The sequence below is a fragment of the Notothenia rossii genome (assembly GCF_949606895.1).
Source record: "Notothenia rossii genome assembly, chromosome: 5".
NCBI lineage: Eukaryota > Metazoa > Chordata > Actinopteri > Perciformes > Nototheniidae > Notothenia > Notothenia rossii.
Window position 1 is genome coordinate 75443524 of NC_136903.1, and position 14526 is coordinate 75458049.

Here is a 14526-nt window from a genome sequence, read left to right on the forward strand (position 1 = left end):
ACAACATAATGTTTGCTAATAATGCATATTATGAATATTTGGTTTCTTACTTACATAAACGATGAAAGTAACCACTGTTTATTCGCAGAATTATAGCAATAAGAAACAATGCATTTTTAAACAGAAATCTCTGTGTTTCTTCTTTGAGTACAATAAATAAAGTTTACACAAATTCCTGCAACATAAATACCACGTACAGCACTGAATTACTAAATAAAATAATAAAAACTGCTGTCATATGGAGACCCTATGAAAAAATAAGAATGACTGCTCACTCAACATTCAAGTAATCCGGATATTTGTGCTCATTACTTTAATTACATAGATGCAATGATTGAAAAATAAAAAGTGACTTTTCTCTAGTAGCTAGTAAAAACACAGGGTTCCTTATCAGATTAATAGCTGTATCGATAATAGTTTTACCACAAGTAAAGTAAAGATACTTTGAGAAGTAATGTCCATTTGTATGAATAGTGTCTATAAACAGTATGTCAAGTTTCATAAACAGTTCATTTTTTGATGCTGTAACTTATCTGTTACTGTATTCAGATACACTTTACAGATACAGTACACACAGTATTACACACTGTATGAAGTGGCCTTACTGGCTACTAACGCTGTGGTACAACAGCGAGGTATATCTAACTGAACTCTTCTGGGATTTGCCCTGGTATCCTAAAACCGGTCTGCCCATGATCCAGAGTGCTTCTTGGACTGGAAGTAGCAAAGCTGGAACGTGTCTCTGCTGTGCAGCTGGTCCTATGGAGGAACTGCAGGAAGTTCTCGTTGCCTGAGCCCTCATGGCTGGAGATGGCCAGCTCCACTGGGCGGGCGGTGTAGCAGCGCCTCAGCTTACAAAGTTCCTCCCTGATCTGCCTGTTAAGAAGCCCATAAAAAAACGGGTTGATCGCAAAGGAAGTGTATGCCAACCAGGTGACCGTTTCCTCCAAATCATCAGGAATCTTGGGTGTCGCGTGTAGCGTCAGATGGATGTGAAAGGCAAAGTAAGGCAGCCAGCAGATCAGAAACTGGCCAACAATGACCACCAGGGTGAGAGCTGCTTTACCTCCACCAAAAGGCCGGTCCCTCATAATCCTACGTGGGGCGTTGCGGGTTGTGACGATGGTAGTCTGGCTGTTTATTGAGTCAGAGCGATGCTTTGCTTGACTGTTAGTCCACAAAGGCAGAGGTCCATGCTGGCGGGCAGCGACACGGGCCACCTTGTACACATTACAGTAGACTGCAAAGATCACAATAGCAGGAAGGCAAAAACAGGTGACACTGAAGAACACAGAGAAGACTCGTCTGTGGTTACTGTGGCTCCAGTGCAGCGAGCAGTGTGAGGCACTAATGGAGCTCAGGCTGCTGTAAGATGGCCACCCAAACACGGTGGACAGCCCCAACACAGCAGAGGCCACCCACACCATCACTATCACGGACGCAGTCAGCTTCAGCGTCATCTTGACCTCATAGCGCATTGGATGGACGATGTAGTAGTAACGCTCCACACTAATGGCTGTGATGGTGAAGATAGAGGCAGCTATGAGGAAAACATTGAGGAAGACGTAGACTTGGCACACCAGGACAGTGAACACCACACCAGCAAAGTACGGAGAGCTGGACACAATCTCAAGAGGCATGAGGAGGATGGCACACAGCAGGTCCACTGCACACAGGTGGAACACAAAAGCAAATTTCCTGAGATGAGGGGCTTTTATGACAACCACCAGAACAGCAGTGTTGGCTAGAAGTGCCAGAACATTCAGGGTCACCATGAAAAATATCCCTGTCAGGTCCTTGAATCGTGTCTGCGGGTTGGGAAGGACGCCCAGCTGTCTGCTGGAAGCTGAGGGCATCGGGGCCCAAACGGTGGTGCTATCATTGTACTCAGCGTTCAGAAATGGTGTGTTTTCCTCCATGATTCATAGTACAGGTTTTAAAGTAAAAGCACATGTATGTAACCCAACTCCCCCATTGGTCATTAATGAGGTCAAACAATTCTTCAGCGCATCAGATGAAATACTCTTCACTCCTGTGTGAGAGACAATGAAGTCCATTAAAACATATGACAAAGTATGTCAAATTAAGAGTATATTTAATCTATCTAGTGTTAGATGATATGGTTGACACGTTAGCAAACATATTCCTATTTACACATCCTGCATAACTACATCAGCTTTCATGTGTCGTGTTTATGTCTGCCGTGAATGTAAGCCAATTATTCCCTTTTTCTTAGCTCTGTTTTTGGTCTCTTTGTTATTGCACATCATGTTGAGGGATTCATTCCAATATGTTTCAAATATAAACATTCAGAGATCCCTACTGCAGCCTCATATTAAAAGGAACACACACAATCCGCAAAGGAGAATTAGGAAGTTAATCAATTAATGTTTATTTATGAGAATGTCATAGAAGGGATGCTCTCCCTATTACTCTCTTTATTTGAGTGAGGGAGAGACATGATCAATAGGAATAATTCATAGAGGACACCCTGTCTCTCCTCCATCCGTCCCCATTCTTTTGAAATGTAAGATAATGAGTGTGCTTGTTTTAGCCCAGCTGCAGGGAACTGGCTGCATTGATTAGTATGTGTTCGGTGTCACCCTGCAGCGCGCCATCAAAGAGGAAACCTCTTGCTGGGACAGGTTGGACCCTCAATCACAAACTGCATTTCAAACATCTTCTCCGCATAATTTTTCTTATCTTTGTATTGCCTCGTGATTAGAAATTATAATCAAATTTTACGACTGTGGATGATGTTGTGTCCTAAATACATGTTCTCACTCAATGGCCCTGATCCACTGATGCTCTCCCCTGCTGTAATCCTCTATTGCATGCCACGTTTGCAATGCGATTTATCCCCAGGAAGGACCAGTTTATGTACATTGACATGCATATTATGTAAGGCTGTCCTATGTTCATGTTCCCGTTAAAGCATATGCAACAGGATTTAAATCCAGGTTTTACTCCTGAAGAGGATGATAAGTCATTTGTTGTGTTTTCTAAACTCTCTTGTATTCATTAATTCAACAGCAACAAATGTATTGGATTTTGCAACTTCAGTCTTTCTTCAATCTTTTCTATATTATCATAAGGATGACAGAACAATGCAGGTCAATATATCCCTAAAATGCGCATTACAGAGCATCTTTTAGATACCACTGGTTTGTAATATCACTTCATTCCTTGCTAGTCAGCTCTTGTGTTATTATAGATTTAATTCAAACTATAACAAAAAACGGTCAACAGTTCACCGGACTACAAGAGGCCAGGAATGCTAAGGTAAGATTTGTAACAGTTTTTGCCACATTCTGAAACACATGGAAGTGGAAGATTTTTCTTGAATTTTTAAACACTCTAAAAAAAAGATTATGCATTAATATTCCTTTACACATTAATATCCTGATTATTAAAGTTACATCTTAGAGAAAGCTATAACTACTTAATACAAAAAAGAAACTTACATTTTGAAAAGTGGTTGTAGATCTTCAAAAAAGTTGTCTCAGTTTTGTAAATTTGAATACGTCCAAATCATGGTGATGCCTCCCCTCTGTATCAATTCAGGTTTGTAATAATTGTGGTCCCTTACAGAGATATATAGGAAGATATGGAAAATCAGTGACAAAATTGTACATTTCCCAAAGAAACAGCCCTACATGCGTTCGTACAGGACCCCAGGGAGAGCTGACTGACAGAGAGGTGATGTGCGTCCACTACACAGCTGGCTGAGCACTGAGAGGGAGGAGCCAGCATTTGGTGATTCTTCAATTCACATCTTTCATGACAACATGACTCTATCAAAGTGCCAACCGCTGACATTAACCACGTCTTACACACACACTCTTTCATCAGTCAGTATGAGGCAGCGACTGTCACACACTGTCCACTGTCTTTATATGTGGCACTATTCTCTTCAGAGCTTCTGAGAGAATATACATACAGACATACGCTCACTCACTCACACACACACTGAAGGACTGGTTGGATTTGTTCTGTCCAGTCACAATATTTAACAACTTTAAATCGCTTTTTTTTTTTATCCAGTTCATCATATGTCTTAAAAATATATATTTCCTAACAGTTGTACTCTTTTGCTAATAGAAAAGCATGAAACCAGGCTCAGTGCTGACATCTGTTGGTTGCTACATTTTAAATCCCCATGGGAGCATGCTGTACTTTACTGTGCTGACGTAAGAAAGGGTCCAGGTTAAGACAACAGAAGGATATCAGTTCTGAAAGTTTATTGGCCCTTACGTAGGTAAGCACAACACACAAAGAAGTGATGTAATAGATGGCGTGGAAGCAGAACGATTATTTATCACTTACAGCATATTTTGCAACTACAAAAAACTATCCTAGAAACACAGTATCACCTGGTGTAATGCACAGTTTGTCATGAACTACAGGGTCAACATAACCCCCCCTATTAATAGAAAGATTTTCGTTCAAAAACACAGCCGACTGAAAGTTTAACTATTATAAATAGACCGACTTCACATACGTATTATTTAGACACTGCCACTTACTACCTCAACTAAAATAAGAACACTTGGTTGTTTTTACCACTGACAATGACACGTGACAGTGCTGTTGGGTCACCAGATTAAACGTTACGCTTTGAACACATGAGACAACAGGAGCTGCAAAAATGGCAGAATTCTAAAAAGTGTTAAAAAAAAGACCTAACTAATAAAATCACTCAAGCACTCAATAACTAATGAAATATACAGGTGGATTAAAAAGTCACCCTGTCAAACATGAAATACTGGTGACCAACACATTAAGGCAGAATCAAAACGTTATAACTGAGAATCGTTGGTCATCGTTCCATTTTCAGACAGAAGTGCAGCGTCATGGCAAAAGCTTTGATCAATGAAAGCTCTGTTTTCAGCTTTAACTATGCCCAGCCTCTTCTTTAATAGTTTGTCCTCATTGTTCAACTTCGTTCGGATTGCCGTTTTTATTTGGCTGCTATCCACACCAAACTTGAGTGCCACATGTTCTGGAAGAAGAAGCATGGGAACAAAAAGTTAGTCTCCTTTTGGTAGGATCACATCTTAAAATGATGAAGACATCTACAAAGAAGGTATGCGTGCTTGAAAAAGTAAATAACACCATCAAACACTTACCAATTATACCTGTCAAGGTTTCAGGTGGGAGTTGAGGTTTGTGGCTATCTTCTCCAGTAAAGGCGCTCCTCCGGCCCTGCAGAGAGTGTGTGCCCAGTGTTTCTCTGTCAAAGAGTATCATCAGCAAAGCCGACGTGTACTTTTTGTAGTCTCCAATCTCTGCGATGCGCTCATAAAGAGTTTTTGGTACTCGAAGAGTCTCAGAGAGGTACAGGTAGTTGACATCATCCTGAAGGCAAAATAAAATCTAAATGTTAGCTGAAGATGCTTTAATCGCTGAATCTGTTAAAAGTATCCAATACTGTTAGTGATATCGTACTGTAACAAAGTATTTGTACATTAAAAAGTAATAGAGTACAGTGTTACACTGTACTTTATTATTTTAATTCAAACTGTATTCCCTTCTTATCATGTAGCCTACACTTCTTCCTTTCATTGATACATTTAAATCAACTGACTACAGCATATAACATACCTGCTGCAACCCTGTGCTGCTGCTGCTTCTCTTTGCCTCATCCTTTATTGCTGGAGGCAGCTCCACCTCATCTGATCTCTGATATGAAAGCAATCATGTTATGATCATATTGAGCTATTGGTGTGAGTCTAACATTAAACAAGCACTCTGCTTGTCATACATTGCTGACGATACATTTTAAGTGGCAATTGGTTGAGTCACTACCGCTAAATGCCGGTAGCATCAAGCTAGCAAATCCTGCATTAGCCTCACATCAACAGGTGTAAACAGAACATCCAATTATCCTGAGTTAATTTAGCTGAATAAACCAACTCACATCTCCTGTCTTTTTTTTCACCCAACTCATTAGACTATTCTTCTGCTGGCGTTTCGTTGTTGTTTTCTGTCAAATTCAATACTGTAGTTCAAAACCACGGTACCTGCTCACCATCTGCTATTTTTATAATGCGCACGCTACGTTCGTTTTCGAGTTCACGCGCGTCCACCCGGGCAGGCTGTGTGTGTTCTTCTCCCGTGACGATAACGGTTTGCGGTTCAAAAATAATAATAATAAACAAATTTGAAACGGGGGGGGGGGGGGGGGGGGACACACACACACAAACGGGCAGACAGCAGAGCTCAGGGCAATAATGCAGATTTGTTTGACTTTTTTACACTTGGTTGTTCTCCTCCTTTCCTCCGCTCTTGTCTCGGATTGTGAGTGTGTGCATTCGTGTGTGTGTGGGGGGGGGGGATAAATAACATAGGCGTTTAGTTTATTTAATAAAAGAGCACATGTTGAATGTGAAAAGTGACCATAGATAGATTACTTCAGTTGCAATTTGGTGCTATATATATATATATTTTTTTTTTTTAATAAAAAAAACCCCTTGAATTTCAGGCGGGGCCGCGGGGCTCCGTTGGCAGGGCGCAGCACCCCGCCAAGACAATGGTAGGGGAAACACTGATATTGTTAGGACCGCTGTGGTACAGGAGACCAGAAGGCTTTCTAAATTGCTCAGAGCAGACTCCTAGTGAAAAATGATGGTGATGAAACACTAATATACAAATTAATGAATTGTGTCACCTGCTGACTTTTGGAGCTTGTGCTAGCATTGCTGCATTTTTTTTTACCACGGCTTTGTGCAGTAAATTGAGCCTTCACTTCCCAGGAGGTCTACATAGTGGCCAACATGGTGCAAGCAATGTTAGTTAGGGAACCAAACTACATGCTTTAGTGTTATTATTTTTAAGGATTACTAAGGTGAACCAGGCCATCTTCCCAAAATGGTGTTATTAGAAGACATGGAGTATTAGCACTGACCTCTGGGAGGATATCATGATCCTCTCTCATCTCCCCCTCGTGCTCTCCCAGGAAAGAGATGTTTTCATCTTGAGAGTTCTGGGATCCTGCTGCTGCCTCGCCTCCTTGGATCACATGATCCAGAGTGACTCGCAGCTCATGAGCGGTGTGCCTCATCTGCATCATGAGAGTGTTCATCTCTGCAAAAGGTGTCAGACCACTTTAGAAAAGCTGAAACAAAGTAAGTTTTTTTACGGGGTAATTAGCATTAGCTAGCAGGTTTCTTTTTATTATATTTTTGGCTCAGGATTTTAGCAGCAGTCAAAAACTTCTGACATGCAAAAAGCCAAACTTGATAAAGTATCTATAAAAACAAATGATTATTTTCGATTTAAATATCATATCTTATCTCCCTACATTGTGGTTTGAATGCCTTCTATGTTTATTTAAAAAACACATTATTTAGATTCTATTAAATAGCACTTATACAGTTCTGACTTTTTTATAATGTTTCCTAAAAAAATTATGCAATTCAGTACCACTTGTAAAGCAAATAATAATTTCATTGGATGAAATGCTCAATTTATTCCACATAGACATTGTAATAAATGTTCATGTAATTGCTGGAAACTTAATTCTCAAAAATGTTGTGCTTGCCTGTAAAAAGATATTACATTTTTGCAGGATCTACTGTGCACGGACTAAAAGACTCTATAGGTTACACTAGCAATTCATTGAAACTAGAAGTGTAACGATAACAATAATTAATTTTCTTATTATTTTGTTCCAAATTAAATTGTTCTTTACTTGGGCCTTCTTTAAAATACATCAAAAATAACAAACACCAAAAACAAAGCATTATGTGTAAATTGACTAATATTTTCCCCAATTGTTTTGTTCTAAAAAATATCAAAATCAACCATAATTTATGTATTAATAGTAATACTTTTCCACCCACCTTTGAGCTCCCTCAGCTCTCTCTCGGCCAAAATTCTACATCTGCGTTCATACTTGAGTTGTGCCTGCAGTTGCTCTATTTTCATGAGGAGGCTGACGGTGTCTGTTCTGATGCCTGGGCTTGCAATATTTTCTTGCTCAAATTCAATGTTTTCATGCTGCCAAATGAAAAAGAAAAAACACATGAATAACTCAAAGTGTAGTGAGGCAAACAACAGTTGTTTCATGCACAATTTCACAACAAATAGCATCTCTCACCTCGTTGTTTGGAAAGGGGGAGTAGCTGGACTCCTCCGCCAACCTGTACTCATCCTCTACTGTTTCACAGCCAAACCCCTGAGCATCAGGGCCGATTTTTAGCATCTTTACTGGGGGTTGTGATGGAGTCGCTCCTGCGTTTCTCTTGGGTGGCATGGGGGTGGAAATAAATATCTGGGTAGACAAAATATGTAATTATTTGACACATCAAGTATGGCACGGTATTTTTGCACACGCTGCAGCCAAACTTTCAATGAAACTTTTTCAGTCGTTGTTTATCTCTTTACAGTGAGCCAATCGAGACAGAAATGAAAAGTTAGTTCAGATCGCATCCCCCCTCCTCCTGCTTCCTCAACCCCTCCTACTAGCTTCTCCCAGATCGCCTCCAGCTGGAGCCACTGAGTGATACAACTGTCTTTCAAACATACATTCTCAAATACATGTACTATTCAATGTTACGCGGTTTAGAGAGAGGAGGCTCACCTGGCCGTTCAGCTATACTTCACGGAAAACTGAAACCACACACTCAGGAAGGATAGCAGCGAAGTATATGCAAATACTGCGTAGTAGAGGAAGTACCGGTAGTAGTACTACTGCAGTACTACTGTTATTAGATCCTGATACAAATACGACAATTTTTATTCAACAGCGGCGCTAAATGTTTCCGGTTAAATATCAGTGAAATACCGCTGCTGTATTTCTATTTTACTGTGTATGGTACACGTGTGTATACGATTGCTGTCATGAGAAATATATATTTTTACAATTATGTGCGGAACTAAGATGCGTAAACTCATTCCCCGAGGGAAGTATTTTACTCCAGTACAGTTTCCTGCTCACTTCAAATCCTATTTCACCCAATGAAAATTCAGCGTTTGAACAGAAGGCGGGACGTGTAGGAGGAACTGTGAAGACCAGCCAATCAGCAGCTGTCTTCCAACGTGACGTCAGCTTCCTGGTTTGGTTGCACTGCACTGTACCCATGTGGGTTTGGTGTTGACGTGCTGCTTTAGAAAGTTAAGGAGCTAGCTCTATCTACATTTATCAATTACTTATTCGCGTTTCACCATGTCTTCGTCTTTCTTTATAAAGGCAAAAGTAAACCCCAAATTTGCCAAAAAGGGGAAACCTGCAACAGTGCTAAAACGAAAGGTAAGCTCGCCGGACCTAGCTACTAAGCTAAATCTCAGTAACGTTAGCTAACCACTGGTTGACACATGCGTTTTCACTATAATAACCTGCTGTGTCTACCCAGTCACGAATGCAACATCATTGTATGCCATTACTAACCCTGTATTTTCTTGTTGTGCTGCAGGGTGATGGAGACCCAGGAGGAAAGGGAAAACCAAGAGCCAAGAAACTCATCTCCAAACACAACGAAGAGATTTCCAGCGACTCTGAGACAGAGAGGTAATTTTCCGATGTGTTTGTTTGGGTTATGGTATGGATATGACCAGTAGATCGTTCAACATTTGAAGCACATCACTAACCCAGGTGTTTTGCTTTTGTTTCTTGTTGCTCAGTCCTATAGTGGCCAGGAAAAGACAGACCATTGAAAGGGATGATTATGATGAAACACCACAGGAGAAGAAGCTTAGATTAGCCAAACTGTACCTAAACCAGCTAAAGGAAGAAGGTAAACTTGAATTATCTATACAGCATAACCTAGAGGTCTGACATTACTTCTATACTTGTATGTATTAATTGTGTGACTTAATTTGTCAGAGGACGATAAAGCAGAAGATGACGCCTTTGAGACTGATCTGGTTGCTGGAAGACTTCAAGAGGAAGTGGTAAGAGGGTCTTCTGTATTAAAGCATATCGTAGAAAAGCGTGTCATTTCTACTGGGGACATGGGACATGACCCTCTTATTTTTCATAATCCCGTTTCTGTCTGTTCACGAGCCCCCTTGTACTTTGTCAGTTCAGTTTATTAACATTGTAGTTTAAGTTTGATCACTTCATCTCTAGACTAATATAAAACTCTAAGCACTTTCTTTCCAACATTAAGGCATATTTAGTGATTTCCACATTGACACATGTACTACATTCAGAAGCATTTCCATGCTTGAATCTGCACATTTATGACCATAAAAGGTGACTAGGTCTTGAGAGGGGACATTCGTATTACAGATATAACTGAATATTGATTTCTGTTCCAATCCACACATGAACCCATGCAGGTTGTTGTTCCTGAACATTTAAGATATAGACTGCATGTGTGAACTAAATGGCTACCATCATTTCAGAGGAGATCTCTGAGCAGAACAAAGCGTTGATCTTGCATTTATTCATTAGCGTTTGCTGCAATAGGCTTTATATAGAATGTCCCCTTAGTTTGCACTCCTCAGACTAAATGTAGTCTGATTTCTCAGTTCTGCAGACACATGTCATGGCTGATAAAACTACTGGCACTAATGATAAGGAAAATTAAGCTTTCTGAAACACTATTTAGATAATTTTGTTGAGTGCACTCTATTGTTTAAAAGCCACAAATACCATTTAAGCTGTTACCACTTTAACTTGCTGTGTATGTGATTTCCCCCCTCAGCTTGAACAGAAAGGAAAGCTTCAGAGACTTATTGCCAAAGATGTAAGTACAGCCAATGTTATCGCTTCAATATCCACACTGTTCAATATTATAAAGGACATTGATTTTCAATCTTTCTTTTAGATCATGGCACCAGATGCTTCAGAGATCAGAGTGTTGAGAGGACACAAACTTCCAATTACCTGTCTGGTCATCAGCTCTGATGACAAGTACATATTTTCTGCGGCCAAAGACTGCTCCATTATTAAATGTAAGTCAACACCCAAATTCTGAAATCCCTTCAAATAAGTATGTGTGGAAATTGGGGAAAGTAACTAAATATGGATCTGAATAAAATGTGCCTTGCTGTTGAGGCTCATGGTTTGATTTTGCAGTCTTAATTGAAGATTCTCATATTTCAGGGGATTTTGAGAGTGGAAAGAAACTGCACACGATACACGGTGGAAGGAAAGGCACAGAGGATCGGCATGTTGGACATACAGCCCATATCCTGTGTATGGCCATATCATCAGATGGGAAATACTTGGTGAGTAGTACTCTCAAACTATCCGGCCTTTTTACCAGCAGTTTGATAAAGTGTGCCCTCATATTGTAACAGAAACCTATTTCTCCACATCTTTTAGGCCACTGGAGACGTGAACAAACTGATCATGATCTGGGAGGCAAAGACATGTAAACATCTATATAAGTTCACCGGACACAAAGGCCCAGTGTCGGTATGTTCTCCCTCTTTCTCTCTCTAATCCTTTTTTATTTGACAAGTTACCTACTGTAGTTATATTGAGGCTCTGAGGTCCTGTCAATCATATCAAATGTGTTTTCTCTTCTCAGGGTCTTTCATTCCGAAGGGGAACTCACGATCTGTACAGCGCCTCTCACGATCGCTCAATAAAGGTGTGGAATGTGGACGAGAATGCATACGTGGAAACTCTGTGAGTAACTTCTCAGAAAAGGCTTTATTTGACTTGTATTCTGTTTTCAAAGTGTGAATGTAACTGTGATTGTGACTTTCTACAGCTTTGGGCATCAGGACGCCATCACCGGACTGGACTGCCTGAGCCGGGAGTGCTGCGTGACGTCGGGGGGGCGGGACCGCTCGGTCAGGGTGTGGAAGATACCCGAGGAATCCCAGCTGGTGTTCCACGGACACGAGTGAGTCTGCCTGTCTTCACTCTGTTCAGACCGTAGAGCGCTGTGATTGGCCAATCAAAGTCAAGATTTAAACGTGTAATGTCATTTAGTACAAAAATGGGTTTCAAGAATAGGAACATTTGAGATATGTGTTGGGATGATATATTGTGACCTCTCTTTTGCCGACAACCGTTTTAATGTCCAGTAGATTTGATAAATAATCCTCCATCTTTGGGATTAAAGCATAATTGTGTTTTATTTTCCTAAATTCATGGCAGAATAGATTTAGTTAGAGAACTGTACATCATATCTTTCATTTTCATCTTTGTGAAATACAGTCAATGTAAGCATAAGACTAACACCATCATCATTCTGTCCTCCCTCTGTCTTCCTACAGGGGATCCATCGACTGTATCCAGCTCATAAACGAGGAGCACATGGTTTCGGGAGCTGACGACGGGTAAGGCAGCCGCAGCTTTCACAGTCGTATCGTATACAATGCTGTTTTTGATCTGTGTTAACAGATGTATTCATGTTTCTCTTCTGTGTCCTTTCATTTCATTGTCTACACGGCCTCAGCTCTGTGGGTCTGTGGAGTGTCAACAAGAAGAGGCCTCTCAGCACAGTAAAGCAGGCTCACGGTCGCCATGGTGAAGCGGGGCTGCAGCAGGCTCATTGGGTCTCTTCGGTGGCGGCGCTTCAGAACTCGGATACCGTCGCCTCAGGTGCCTCCGGCTGTGAGAGTCCTCCTCACCAGCTTTTTATTCTCACACATATATACACCCACTCAACTGTGCTGGATGCTTTTTAATGAAACGGTTAAACAACAGTTTTTTGTTAAATGAATTCAAATAATGATGACTAATTGTCGTACACTTTTTTCGTATTATTATTATTATTATTAATAAAGTGCTGTGATAACGTGCAATTACGTATCTGCCACTACGGTTTGTTTTTTGCACCACTAAATACTGGTAATGTTTTACATTAATTATGTGACCGTCTATGTTTCATGTTTCCTGTAGATATTTAACCGCTCTTTTTTACTGCACTATGCTGCTGTGTTTATTGTATTTTTGTAACTCTGGCACAACATTTCCTTCGGGATAAAGTCTTATCTTATCTTACACGCATAAGTAGAACAGTTGATGCTAGTATGTGTGTCTTTAGCCGCACATTAGACGTTCTGCTGTCTGTATTAATGTAATATTCTCTGCAGGCTCTCACAACTCGGAGGTGAAGCTGTGGAAGTGTGGCCAGAATTACCGTAAACTGGAGCCTCTGTTCAGTGTACCAGTGGTGAGCTTCTTCATCTTTTTTAAAAGTGTCACATTTACTTAAGATGTGTTTCCAGCCAATTATAAACATTATTCTCACTGCATTCCTGGCAACATCTGTCTCACATATCTCATCGTGTCTCTCCCTCTGCTTTCTGTCCCAGTGTGGTTTCGTCAACAGTCTGAAGTTTTCCAGCTCCGGTCAGTTCTTGGTGGCAGGAGTCGGACAGGAGCACAGGTAACTGAACTAATGATCATGTAACCATAGAAACAGTAGGTAGATGTCCTATCAGCTTACTAAATGTCAGAGTGGGTTTATGTTCAGGGAAAGAAATGTCCACCAGATGACAGTGTTAATCCATCTCTCTGCCTCTGTCAGGGGGAAACCACACTTTACCTTTTATTTTTCTTTCAATGCAGCCTCAGTTGTTTCCAATTCTCTTGAAAGATAGGACCCTGGCCTCAGATGGCATTAATGGATTGAAAGAAACTACAGAACAGTATTTTACAATGGGAAATGTAACGGTGGATTTCTAGTATTCGTGACTTCACTGTAAAATTAAAACAACACACAAATACCTGGATTATAATTGAATTAGCAGAAGTTGTTGTTGCTTTGCCAGCAACTGTTAAAACTGTAATGAGGGCTTTATCTAAAGTCAATAAAGCACTCTGAATACAGTCAGTGCTTACTGTCTGAAATAACCCTGAAGGGACCCTGAATGTCTGAGTGTGATGTTGATTCACTTTTCACAAAGGTTTGAGGCACAACTGTTCTTTGTGGGTGGATCAGTGTTTCACATAATTATATTTGCATCACAATCTAAAAAACACAAAAGAAAAGTTGATTGTCTTTATCCTCTTCTGTTTCAGATTTGGTTTCTAGCTCTCTGGATAATGTGCTCTGCTGGTATCTGTCACCTGTGATTTAACTTTGTTTTTTCTGCAGGTTGGGCCGATGGTGGAGATTAAAAGAAGCCAAGAATGGGATCTATATTATTCCTCTCAAAAGGAAACCAACTCCAAGTCCAGAGGAAGTTAAGATAGCTGAATAGTGGACTGTTAAGTGACTTTTATTTTGTAAATCAAAGGTTAAAAAGCTGACTGTTTTGTACATCCTCCTTGAGAAAGAAAAGCCAACATTTTGAAGACGACCCTGATCGTTTATACAGGTGTTTGCTGTTGGTCTTGTGATCTTAGTTTTGGGAGGAGCTTTAACAGCATTAGTGAAGCTGGACAACACCCACCGCAGCCAGCCAGTTCATCGTGCACGAGACACAGAAGACCCCCCTGCGTACCACCGGACTACAGAGCAGCCTCTCTCCTCCGGCTGTGACACTGACAAATGAGTTTTTTGTCTTTTTTCTTAGTTAGTTACATGTAACTGCCCCTTGTGGCAGAATCCTGTGTTATACATGAAAATAAATAATCACTTGTATCCTTGTAAACTCGTTGTTTTCTTAAAG

The 14526-nt window shown here is 40.6% G+C and overlaps 3 protein-coding genes across 5 annotated transcripts; 1 reads left to right on the top strand and 2 right to left on the bottom strand.

Annotated features, from left to right (window-relative positions):
- Positions 1–90: 90 nt before the first annotated feature.
- LOC307040383 (putative G-protein coupled receptor) lies at positions 91–4083 on the bottom strand. Its single transcript, XM_079683153.1, has 2 exons — positions 3465–4083; positions 91–2032 (listed from the first exon to the last, which is right to left on the bottom strand). Exon 2 carries the CDS (start codon positions 1917–1919, stop codon positions 642–644), a length of 1278 nt encoding a protein of 425 aa, XP_079539279.1. The 5' UTR covers positions 1920–2032; positions 3465–4083; the 3' UTR covers positions 91–641.
- Positions 4084–4226: 143 nt separating this feature from the next.
- Positions 4227–8853, bottom strand: LOC307040384 (uncharacterized protein). Of its 2 annotated transcripts, XM_079683154.1 has the most exons (7): positions 8585–8853; positions 8102–8275; positions 7845–8001; positions 6908–7086; positions 5605–5682; positions 5130–5358; positions 4227–5002 (listed from the first exon to the last, which is right to left on the bottom strand). In XM_079683154.1, exons 2-7 carry the CDS (start codon positions 8255–8257, stop codon positions 4800–4802), a joined length of 1002 nt encoding a protein of 333 aa, XP_079539280.1. In that variant the 5' UTR covers positions 8258–8275; positions 8585–8853; the 3' UTR covers positions 4227–4799. The 2 variants fall into 2 exon arrangements, with proteins under 2 accessions (XP_079539280.1, XP_079539281.1); XM_079683155.1 differs by lacking the exon at positions 5605–5682.
- A 169-nt stretch (positions 8854–9022) lies between these two features.
- Positions 9023–14508, top strand: rrp9 (ribosomal RNA processing 9, U3 small nucleolar RNA binding protein). 2 transcript variants are annotated; one of them, XM_079683152.1, is made up of 16 exons: positions 9023–9253; positions 9417–9511; positions 9625–9737; positions 9827–9894; positions 10653–10694; positions 10776–10902; positions 11054–11178; positions 11276–11368; positions 11484–11584; positions 11670–11804; positions 12181–12243; positions 12363–12508; positions 13003–13082; positions 13225–13298; positions 14010–14121; positions 14261–14508. In XM_079683152.1, the coding sequence occupies exons 1-15, from the start codon at positions 9170–9172 to the stop codon at positions 14113–14115; spliced, it is 1452 nt and encodes a 483-aa protein (XP_079539278.1). In that variant the 5' UTR covers positions 9023–9169; the 3' UTR covers positions 14116–14121; positions 14261–14508. The 2 variants fall into 2 exon arrangements, with proteins under 2 accessions (XP_079539278.1, XP_079539277.1); XM_079683151.1 differs by having other exon boundaries at positions 14010–14508.
- Positions 14509–14526: the final 18 nt, after the last annotated feature.